At 41.4% G+C, this 12,530-nt stretch overlaps 1 protein-coding gene across 2 annotated transcripts in view; it reads right to left on the bottom strand.

Moving 5' to 3' along the window:
• Window positions 1-12,530, bottom strand: part of TEX26 (testis expressed 26) — a 39,576-nt gene that overhangs the window by 7,230 nt on the left and 19,816 nt on the right. For both annotated transcript variants that reach the window (XM_077158969.1, XM_077158970.1), the window contains exons 5-6: window positions 2,388-2,564; window positions 518-679 (exon numbers count right to left, since the gene is read on the bottom strand). In XM_077158969.1, the coding sequence (XP_077015084.1) occupies window positions 518-679; window positions 2,388-2,564 (339 nt within the window). The remainder of the gene's footprint in view (window positions 1-517; window positions 680-2,387; window positions 2,565-12,530) is intronic.

The following is a 12,530-nucleotide window of genomic DNA, read 5'->3' as shown; positions in this document are numbered from 1 at the left end:
CTGCCCCTGACATGCTCCCCAGCGGGTTCCAGTCACCTAAACCAGAGAACATCTCTGTTATGTGGAGTGAAATGAAACTGTCCTGGGAGTGGCATTTGCTCCTTTTGAGGATGTGAGATATGAAGAGTTTCGCGTACCTTAAAACGCCTTTCACATGCAAAAAAAAGTACTGCCCAACAGGAAATACAGATTAAAAAGAACAAAACTATGAGATATACAAACACCCAGAGATGTCAATTAGCTGCAAGGAAAAGCGAATACATCCTGGAGAAACTTAACAACAGGCAGAATGAGATTGGAAATGAGTGAAAAGCTGTATGGTTGCTTTTTAATGAGTGGGAATATAGCCACTAGAGCCTTTTCTAAAAAAATAAAATTTCCCATTCAGTGGATTGAGATGTGCACAACACCATGCGATATTTTTTTGAAGCAATGTTTTTCTTTTTGTAGACATTAAACTCCAGTGACTCGAAACTGGTACAATTTCTATTTGGCACAACTCAGGACCTCGTCTTACCTTTATGGGAGACACTGCTCAGGTACTCCTTGATCTGAGCAGGATCAAACGATTTCAGAATCATTAAGAAATCCAAGTAGGTCTTCCCATAATCACTTTGGTATACAGTCTGCTTCTTCGTGCGCTCTTGGTTCCTCAGGTGGCTGGAGAGCACAGAAGGGACTGCAGAAAGCCACAGGACAAGGAAGATTGGGAGGCTGTTACCAAGGCAGAGAACCCTTGCCCTTATTTTTAAACATGGCCCAGAAGCCTGTGTTCAAACCGGAGCTTATTCTTCTGTATCCTCAACGACACTGAAGGCTGAGATGCACTACTAAGTTGGGTCCTCCACTAATTCGGGGCCATGGAGAGCTGGGGAAATATATGTGCTGCTGGGACTTCAGAACCCTCGTGTTGGAAATGGGGATGGAGACAGTGGCCAGAAGGTGGAGTTTGACCACCATTTTCAGAAACAAGGTTCTTCCTGTACCCCACCACCTCTCTCCGGTCAGCCCAACAGGATGTGGCATTCACCATCTGCTCAATAGACAGAGGCCTCCAAAGAAGTCCCTTTTTCTCTCATGACATCTGCTGTACAGACTTGGGTTGACACAGTAAGGGCCTCGCTCCAAAGACCTGGGTGTCTTCCATTGTGCGGCTGGAAAAATGACCTCCACAGTCAACACTCGTTGTCCATTCTGACTAAAGGATGTATGAGGTGCAGGCAACCCCACATCACGCATGCATGATTCTGATTTTTGTTCTAAAGTTCAGTGGATTCTGATGGTCATGGAATGAAATAACGAAAACACAATGTGAAGACCTAATTTCTACAACTTGCCCAGTTTTGTAAACCTTAAGGACACCTTAAATATTGTTTTCAGTTCCAGATATCCCATTTCAAGGGGACATTGGCCAAGTGGTGAGACCAGGCTGGAGGTGACCTTACACTTTATCTCGAGAAGCGTGTTTGCAGTACCTGGAAAGTGCTTTAACTGGAGAACAGATGACCTGGAAGGTGCATTAAAGATTTTCATAGGATAATAGATTTATAATATTTAACCTCTGTGGGAAGAAGTAGAATGGATGGCGAGAACCGATGGCTTCCTTTAGCAAGGAAGACTCCAGCCACTGAGAACTGTCAGACACAGCTACTGACAGTGGATGGTGCTATCGAGGGAGATTGGACACGCCCTTGGAGAGTTTAAGCAGGGGCTCTTTCTCCCCTTAGCAAAAGGGTAGTGGGATTCACACAGCACATGAGGATCTAGACCAGGAAACTTCTAGGCTGCCTTCTAACCCCAAGCTAGTAAGCCTCTGTTCTATGATATGTGTCTCAAGTACTTTTTGATCCCATCTCTAGGCCAGGAATAAATCCCTGTCTCAGACTGACCACAGACTAACCTCTCAACCAGCAGTTTGGAGGTGGCTTGGCCATGGAACTTTAAAAACCTTTTCTGCCGAAAACAGTGGGAAACAAGATCATAAAAGCACACAAATAGAATGGGTGATAAAATGAAAAATGCTTGCAGGACGTGCCATGTGGAAAAGCCTCCAGTGGATAACTGATAAGTTTAATTTGATTCCCACCTAACATCTTTTTCTCCCATTGCTGCATCCTTCCTATATTTTTTAAAGGGGAAGTGTCTCCTAGTTCCAGGCACAGAATGTACTTGTTTCACAGAGTAAGTGGTCAGCGCTCTTCTGGGACTTACTGGCTCCCTGAGTTTGAGGCTAGGCACCAGAGGCAGAGTTCCAATTCCAAGCAATTGTTGCCAGCACTAAGACTTACCAATTTATCAAGGTCACCTGCCAGGGCCCTGTGATTGAGCCATCTTGGAGCGAGGGGATAGGATCTATGAAGTTGTTTTAAAGCTTCAGGTGTCCTTACCTAGCCCCTGAGAAGCAACAGGTAGGTTTGAGTAGCATCCATATCTGAAACTAAAATCCTGTAACTCAGGAATTTTAGCTGGAACTTGGTAATTCCGTCGAAATTCAGTGTCTTGAGGTCGGGGAAGTGACTTTTTCCACTCAAGAGGCACTTGAAAACCTTTCTTTAACTTCTGAGCTAGGGGTGGGAGTGGTGGAAAAGGACAGAAGGCAGTAGTTACTCCTTGGAAGCGATTACCTGAGAATGTAATGAGCAAATACATTCTCATTCCATTTGCTTCTAACAGTAGTGTGCTGGCTTGAAAGGAAGAACGCCTCCTAAGAAAAGCCATGTTTTAGAATAAACTTATGAAGCATGTAATAACATGGATGGACCTAGAGAACATTATGCTGAGTGAGTCTAGCCAAAAACTAAAGGACAAATACTGTATGGTCCCACTGATGTGAACCGACATTCGAGAATAAACTTGGAATATGTCATTGGTAACAGAGACCATCAGGAGTTAGAAATAGGGTAAGATAATGGGTAATTGGAGCTGAAGGGATACAGACTGTGCAACAGGACTGGATACAAAAACTCAAAAATGGACAGCACAATAATACCTAAGTGTAAAGTAATCATGTTAAAACACTGAATGAAGCTGCATCTGAGCTATAGTTTTTTTTTGTTTTTTAATATATTTTTTGTATTTTTATTTTTTCTCTATATTATCATTTTATTTCTTTTTCTGTTGTCTTGCTATTTCTTTTTCTAAATCAATGCAAATGTACTAAGAAATGATGATCATACATCTATGTGATGATATTAAGAATTACTGATTGCATATGTAGAATGGAATGATTTCTAAATGTTGTGTTAGTTAATTTTTTTTTAATTAATTAAAAAAAAAAGAAAAGCCATGTTTTAATATAAATTCCATTTCATAAAGGTAGAATAATCTCTGTTCAATATGTATGTTTGAACTGTGATCAGATCATCTCCCTGGATGATGTGATTTAGTCAAGAATGGTTGTTAAACTGGATTAAGGGACAACATGTCTCCACCCATTTGGGTTGGTCTTGATTAGTTTCTGAAGTCCTATAAAAGAGGAAGTATTTTGGAGAATGAGAGATTCAGAGAGAGCAACACTATGAAGCAGAGTCCACCAGCCAGCGACATTTGGAGATGAAGAAGGAAAACGCCTCCCGGGAGCTTCATGAAACCTGAAGCCAGGAGAGAAAGCTAGCAGATGATGCCATATTCACCATGTGCCCTTCCAGCCAAAAGAGAAGCCCTGACTGTGTTCGCCATGTGTCTTCTCACTTGAGAGAGAAACCCTGAACTTCATCAGCCTTCTTGAACCAAGGTATCCTTCCCTGGATGTCTTAGATTGGACATTTCTATAGACTTGATTTAATTGGGCCATTTTCTCGGCCTTAGAACTATAAACCAGCAACTTATTAAATTCCCCTTGTTAAAAGCCATTCCATTTCTGTTATATTGCATTTCGGCAGCTAGCAAACTAGAACAGATTTTGGTACCTGAGAGTGGGGTGCTACTACTGCAGTTTGCAAATACCAAACATGTTGGAATGGCTTTTTAAATAGATAAGGGGAAAATTCTGGAAGAGTTGTGAGAAGCTTGATAGAAAAGGCCTAGAATGTTTTGAAGAGATTGTTGGTAGAAACATGGACTCTAAAGATACCCCTGACCAGGCTCTAGACAGAAATGAGGCACGTGTTATTGCAAACTGGAAGGAAGGCGATCCTTGTTTTAAAATGGCAGATAATCTGGCAAAGTTGACTAATGGTTTTGGCTGCAAGGCAGATTTTAAAAGCCATGAACTTGGATATTTAGCAGAAGAGATCTCCAAATTAAATGTTGAAAGTGCAGTCTGGTTTCTCCTTGCAGCTTATAGTGAAATGCGACAGGAAAGGGATAAGCTGAAAACTGAAATCTTGGGTACAAAGAAACCATAAATTGATGTCCAGGAAAATTCTGGGCTTCCAGGAAGGGAGACTCCAGAGAATAGTGCTCCATGTGAGGAGTTGACCAGATGTGGAGCTAGTCAGCCATTTCAGAGAAAGTCAGGATCGGACATGGAGTTATCCAGGAAGGATTTGTGGAAACTCCTTATATCTGATGGGCATGATCCAAGGCTACTGCATAGAAAGCCAACGAGAGTGCTGTGGGACCTGTATAAACAGAGCCGCTGCCAGTCTGGACTGGGGGTTCAGAGAAGGGACACATTGTAGGAAAACTAACTGCAGAGGCAAAACCATGAAGACTGAGGTCTGAAGTCAAGAAGCCTCGGGCAAGGAGAGCGGACCCACCCAAGCACATGGAGAGGGTGAGTTTGCCCCAAAGGCAGAGGATGAGCCTTCCACCTCGTGCAGTGGAAGAGTCATGCCGCCTCAGGCCTTGGAGAAGGTGAAGCACATTCCTTGGGGTTTGGGGAGAGCCTGGCTCCACCACATGGAGGAGTTGAACGTGTGCCCCGGAGATGGCATAGAGCCTGGGTGCGGCCCCAATGCTTGGAGAGGGTGGAACTGAGAAAAAGGTGTTCTCCCCAATGTCCTCCAAGGTTGTATTTGGAGAGAGGCAGGCCTCTGTGTAGGCCCTTGGAAAGGGTGGGACTGCCGCTTTCTAAAGCCCTGAGGATAAATGACTCTCAGACTTTGAAATCTAATGGACTTTGCCCTGCTGGTTTTCGAAACTGTATGGGTCTGGTGACCCCTGTGTTTCTTCCTCCCTATGGAAATGTGTATATGTATCCTATGAATGTTCCTCCTTTGTATGTTGGCAGCAAATAACTTGTTATGAGTTTTCAAAGGTACAGAGCAAATGGAGAGAATTTTGCCTTAGGACAAACCATGCCTGTAACTGACTTGATGTGATTTTATACTGTCTCTAATTTTATACTTCATTGTATTGCTACTGAAAGGTTTAAGGTTTCTGATATTGTTATGAAATTAATGTATTTTGTATATGGGAAAAACACATCTTTTTTAGGGGCCAGAGGGTGGAATGTGCTGGTTTGAAAGGAAGTATGCCCCCTAGAAAAGCCATGTTTTAATACAAATCCCATTTCATAAAGGTAGAATAATCTCTGTTCAATATGTATGTTTGAACTGTGATCAGATCATCTCCCTGGATGATGTGATTTAGTCAAGAATGGTTTTAAACTGGATTAAGGGATGAAATGTCTCCACCCATTTGGGTGAGTCTTGATTAGTTTCTGAAGTCCTATAAAAGAGGAAACATTTTGGAGAATGAGAGATTCAGAGAGAGCAACACTATGAAGCAGAGTCCACCAGCCAGCGACATTTGGAGATGAAGAAGGAAAACGCCTCCCGGGAGCTTCATGAAACCTGAAGCCAGGAGAGAAAGCTAGCAGATGATGCCATATTCGCCATGTGCCCTTCCAGCCAAGAGAGAAGCCCTGACCGTGTTCGCCATGTGCTTTCTCACTTGAGAGAGAAACCCTGAACTTCATCGGCCTTCTTGAACCAAGGTATCTTTCCCTGGATGCCCTAGATTGGACATTTCTATAGACTTGATTTAATTGGGCCATTTTCTCGGCCTTAGAACTATAAACCAGCAACTTATTAAATTCCCCTTGTTAAAAGCCGTTCCATTTCTGGTATATTGCATTCCGGTAGCTAGTAAACTAGAACAAGTAGCTTTCAATTAATTAGAAAACAACCCACTTTTCCTGTTTTGAGAGGTACAGTCAGTTTACTTGTTATGGATTCTAGAACCAAGAAATTATCTGTTGCTTTATCAGGCAAAGGAAGTGTATGTGCAAATGATCAGAAGTAGTTTCTAATTAATAGATTTGCATGCTAGTCAAGAGTGCACTCTTGTTCTGCTGGGTGGGTACCAAATGCATTTCTCACTCCAGAAGTGGGACGCACAATGAGGGATTTTGGTAGGGCTAGGGGTGCTGTATAAAGAACAGGACATCCATTTAAATATGAATTTCAGGCAAAGAAAATCATTTACATTTAAGTATGTATAAGTTTGCATTATTTATTTATTATATACCATAATTCAAACTTAACTGGGCATCCTGTATTTTGCAAAATCTGGCAGCCTTAACCCTGGTTAAAGCAGTGCAAATCACCTCCATTACCTGGGAAAGAACTACTCAAAGCTTATACCTTACTGATGGGGGCTGGGTAACATAATTTTTATTAGTGGATACAAGCACTATTATTTCTTTTAAATATCTCTGCTATTAAATATTCATTAAATATATATTCATTAAATATTTATGAAGCGCTGACTAAATGCCAGGTTCTATAAGCACTAGCAGATTACAAAGGACAGGTTCCCACATCACCTCATTTTGAATAAGTTCACACCTGATTCTGGCTACAAATGTGTTAGCTAGAAACATCTCATACAACAACATTTTTATCCTGAAGGACAAAGATGTTAAAACATGGATTTCATGAGCAGTGTCAGCCGTGCAAATTACTATTGATGCTGGACTCAATTTTTGTTTCAAATTCATTTTCCAATAGGTCATTTCAAGATATACATTGTATATCACATGATACATAATTGCATCTGTTGACACCTGAGAGCATTTTAATATTGATTTTTAAAAATGTTATCTGTCTAGACAGCACAGGAGGATAAGGCTCCTCTTTAAGCCACTCTGAGCTAAAATGACCAGAGAAAAGAGCACATGGATGTCCAACAGCTCCTTAAAATGACTTCATAAACTGCCCAAGGAGAAGACAAGGTTATAGAGAATAGAGAATTCTAGGGTTTAAAGTCAGGATGCCCCTTAAAATATTTTGGTAAATCATCTGATATGAGTCCTAATAATCTCCATCTATAACTGGGATTTTGTAAATGACTACTAGTGTTACGGGAGAGAAACACATTTCTTTTGAAATACTGGCACATGTCCTTATCCCTTCCCTAGAGCACTCAATAATGTTCTGAGTTCCGGTGTGTCTTCTGTGCAGTGGGCCAAGGTTAGAGACAATGGAGTCACTGTTCTGCCTTAAAACAACCACAGCCAGTGTGATTAGAAAGATAAACACAGAACAAACATATATGGGATGGGATATCTTGCAAACATAACACTTGGAACTGCGGTTCTCACATGGAGAATACATCTGCTGGATCTCATCCAGACAATTCACAATCTCCAGAAGTGGGCCCCAGACATTCATTTGATGAAAAACTCCATAGACCCTTCAAAATCATTGCTCAGAAAAAGGTGCTGTAGAAGCCCAGAGAGAGTGATGAACTCTGTAAGGTGACAAGGAGAAAACAAAGACTACACAGTGAAGAACCACAGTGAAGAGCCTGCCTTGAGGAAGCAGAAAGCATGCGGTGTGCACATGGCTAAAGCATGGGGCAGGTGGGAGGAGGGGCAGTTGCAGGTGAAGCAGGAGAGGTAGGTTGGAACCAGTGTGTAAAGGGTCTTAAATGACTGGGAGCAACTGGGAATGAAGACCTGAGAAAAGGCAAAAATCAAGACCTACACATATCGAGTTCCTTTGAAGACTAACACTAAGTTTTGTTCTTCTCTGATCCTCAGTACTTATCACTGTAACAGAGCTCATTAAATATTTACTAAATAAATGAGTGAATAAAGGAAAAAGAAACTAAAAAGATAATTGCTATGGATCAGTAATTCACATCTGAACCTGACTCTCGTGACTGCCTAGGTGACAGATTCTTAAGGTAAATCAACTAACTGCATCTTGTCACCCCATAGTGTGAGCTTAGTTATCTCAACTAATCCTTTTGTTGTCCTTGTAAAACTTCCTGTGAATGAGCATCTTTAGGCACTATAAAGAAGAAGGATTCCTGAGATAAAGAGGCCCCACTGACAACTGAAGAAGCTGTGGTGGTGCTAAAGGATGATAAGATAAGGTAACTCAATGTTCATCACTCCCACAAGGCAACTTCTGGCTACTTTTTAACTTCATAACTGTAACACTACATGAGAGTAATTGGTGCCCAAAGAGGCAAACTGGTCCATTGAAGTTTAGATGTGGCATCTGCAAAAAGGCTGAATGTCCACTAGAAAAGCAAATCTACAGCAAGGACCGTTCAAAACCATTAGGACCACTGGCTTATAATCTACAGTGACGTGGAGCTAGTTCTACTGTTCTAAATCAGCAAAACTAAGTCTTACAAGTCTGCATGTGAAAAGAAGCACTTTTAGTGTTTTTCACTCATTGGCCTTAATTCACGAGGGGATAAAAATAAGACATAGTCCTTGTGTTTCAGCAGCTTAGTCTTAATCCAACAAACAGATGCAAAAAGGGACACTTATAATATCATATGATAAGGGCTGCAAAAGGGGGGTTATCAAAACACCTGGGAGAGCTGACCATCCAAATTTGGGAATCAGAGAAGGCTTCTGGAAGAAAAATAAAGTCAATGTTTAGACAAAAATTACAGGTAGACATGGGCCAAAAGAAGGGGAGGAAGTAATGAGGGCACAGAACACAAGGCCAGAGGGCATGATGGGTCTGGAGAACTAAAAACAATCAAGTCTTGGACAGAGTGTGAGGGGTGACAAAAGACCATGATGGAACGGTGGGCGGGAATCAGATTATGCAGGACACAGGTTAAGGTCTTAAACTTTTATGCTGAGGGCAAAGCAGAATGAGGGAGGGTTTTAGGCTGGAAGGTAACATCAATTTGCACATTCGGAAACTCACTACGGCTGTAGCATGGGCAGGACAGTGGATTGGAGAGGATGAAACTGGAAAAGGGAGTTGGGTTAGAAGCCATTGAAGGGAGAGATATGCTGTGCTGGTTTAAAAGTATAATGCACCCCAGAAAAGCCATGTTTTAAACTTGATCCAATCTTGTGGGGACAGCCATTTCTTTTAATCCTAATTCAGTACTGTAAAACGGTACTGATAATCTAAGTTTTGATTAGTTTAGTGTATGTAACACACCCAATTGTGGGTATGACCTTTTAATTAGATGGAGATGTGACTCCAACTCATTTTTTTTTATTTAGAAAAATTTTCACACACATACTTTCTATATATGGAGCACAATCAGTGGCTCACGATACCATCACATAGTTCTGTATTCATCTCCATGATCATTTTATAGAACATTTGCATCACTCCAGAAAAAGAAAAAAATTCATATATATCATACACCTTACTTCTTCCTTCATTGACCACTAGTGTTTCCATCTACCCAATTTATTTTACCCTTTCCCCCCTATTATTTATTTATTTACTTTTATCCATATTTTTAACTCCTCTGTCCATACCTTGGATATAAGGAGCATCAGTCACAAGGTTCTCACCACCACACAGACACACTGTAAATGTTTTTCTTTGCAATCATCTTCAAGAATCTAGGCTACTGGAACACCGCTCAACAGCTTCAGGTACTTCCCTCCAGCCACTCTAATACACCATAAGTTAAAAAGGGATATCTATATAATGCATAAGAACAACCTCCAGGACAAACTCTCGACTCTGTTTGAAATCTCTCAGCCAATGAACTTTATTTTGTCTCATTTCTCTTTTCTCCCGTTTGGTCAAGAAGGCTTTCTCAATCTTGAGATGCTGGGGCCTGGCTAATCCCAGGCTTTCTGTCCCACATCAACAGGGAGATTTACATCCCTGGGAGTCATGTCCCACACAGAAAGGAGGGCAGTGAGTTCACTTGCTGAGTTGGCTTAGAGAGAGAGGCCACATTTGAGCAATAAAAGAGATTTTCTGGGGGTGACTCTTAGGCATATTTATAAGTAGGCTTAGCCTATCCTTTATAGGAATAAGCGCCATAGGGATGAACCCCAAGACTGGGGACTCGGCCTATTGATTTGGTTGTCCCCACTGCTTGCAAGAACATCAAAAATTCTCCAAATGGGGAAATGAACACCTCCCCCCTTCGCCCCATTCCCCCAAGGGGATCCTGCAAACACTTCTTTATTCACTGCCCAAATTGCTTTGGGATTTATTCGGGCATCACACTAACCTGAACAAACCAACAAAATCTCACTCCCTCTTAAAGATTCAATGTACTTATGGTGTTCAACTAAACTGATAATAAAAGTTAAATGAGGAAATGCACTAACCCAAATATAAATTTTGCACCAAATAAATCTCTCCTCCTTTAGTCTCACCCAGAAGTTGAGGTTTTAAAATGTGGACGATATTATCTTTTACCCAGTCTTCTAATATACCTTAGTCCTAGCCATATCAGCTTCATTCATATCTCTAGTTGAAGTTTGATCACTTTTTCAACTTTTTAAACAATTCCTGTAAGGGGTATTGCTCACTTTCATAGCTTCAGAGCTCTAACTGTGAGTCTCAGGTGTCACATAAATACCCCAAGTCCAACCCATTCTTGATTGGTTTACTTGAGTCCTTTAAAAGAGGAAACATTTTAGAGAGAGTCAGCAATGAAAGAGCCAACAGAAACTTCAGAGCAGAGCAGACACAGATGGTGACACTTGGAGAACAGACACATGGATGCTTGGAGATGCTTAGAGCCAAGAGACGTCACCATGAGATGTTAAGCAAGCCAGACCTTGAGAGAGCCAAGGGAAGCCAAGAGATGAAGGCCAGCTCTGGAGAAGCAAAATGAGGAACCCCCACTAAGACAGAGTCTGAAAGCAATGGAACCCATGAGCAAGGGACCAGCAGATGCCAGACATGTGACTTCATAGCTGACAGACATGTTGCAGACCCTTCAGCCTTCCTTGAATCAAGGTATCTTTCCCTGGATGCCTTAGTTTGCATATTTTTATAGCCTTAGAACTGTAAACTTGTTAACTTATTAAATTTCCCTTTTTAAAAGCCATTCCAGTTCTGGTATATTGCATTCTGGCAGCTTGCAAACCAATACACATGGGTAATTGGAACTAGGGCAGTGAGCATCAGGATGAAGGAAACAGATTGAGCTGAGAGATTTGGAAGGTAGACTTGATAGTTCTTGAACATCTGCCTACATATGGGGAAATGGTCAATTTCCCTCATATTTAATGGACAACTTTGATCAGAAACTCAAGGACCTCTTTAAGGAATGCTGACTTTTGAAATGTTTTCTGAAGACCCTTAATGTTTATCTGTATGTATGGAGGTCCTTCGATCCCATATCTACCTTGCTTCAAAAACTGCACTTCTCTTGCAATCTCTCCATCATTGAGCAAGTATTTACTGAGCTCCAACTATGCAGCAGGCAATGTACTGGGCCCTGGGTGCATGAAGGTGACAAGGCCCCTGCCTTTTGGGAGAGCAGTGAATAGTGGAAGAAACAGTGAAGCAAACTAACAAAACAGGAAAACCAAGAATCAGCAAATAAATAGCTTCAAAATGCAACATGCTAAAAGGAAACAAACACGGAGGTGGCATACCTCTTCAGATAAAATAGTAAGCAATGATTTCACAGAGGTGACATTTAAGCTGGAATTTATAGAGTGGCAAAGTGAAGCTATGGAAAGAGCTGGGAGAAGAGCACACTGGCAAAGTGGGGAAAAGGTGGCATCTTACAGGAAATGAAAAAGGGCCATGTGGCTGGAGTCTAGTGAATGAAGGGGAAAGGGCAAGGAGATGATGGTGAGGAATAAAAAGTGCCACTTCACAGGATCTTATAAACCAAGACAAGGAACACAAATTTGGGTTTGATCAAAGTTCAATGGAAAACCAGTGAGCAGAAGCAGTAGAGTAACATCCAATTTGGATTTTTAAAAGATCATCTGACTGTCATGTGGTGAAGGAATTGGAGGGACCATTAGATAACTTAGGAATACTGATTGCTAGAAAAGGGGAAGGTAATGAATTGGAACCCTCATGAGACTTCTCAGTATCCAAATATATGAAGTTGGGGATCTGAGGAGGAGATACAAATGTGTTAAGTCCTCAGGATTGTTGCTCTTTAAAGGAGAAGGGAACTCTAAGGAACTTTAATAGAGGTTAAATTGAAGGAAAAGAAAAAGAGGTGCCAGAGAAGTAGAGGGAAATCAGTCACAGAAACTAAGAGAGAAGAGCTTCAAAAACGAGCAGGCAGCCAACAACATTTAATACTGCTTACAGACTGGGTAACATGCAGATGGAAAAGTATCCATTGAAGGTCACTGATGACCTGGACAAGAACCATTTCAGTGGCATGATGAGAATAGAAATCGGCAGAAGCTGAAGAGTGAAAGGGCCAGC

This window comes from Tamandua tetradactyla, chromosome 4 (genome assembly GCF_023851605.1).
Source record: "Tamandua tetradactyla isolate mTamTet1 chromosome 4, mTamTet1.pri, whole genome shotgun sequence".
Taxonomy (NCBI): domain Eukaryota; kingdom Metazoa; phylum Chordata; class Mammalia; order Pilosa; family Myrmecophagidae; genus Tamandua; species Tamandua tetradactyla.
This window is presented reverse-complemented; position numbering and strand designations above follow the sequence as displayed.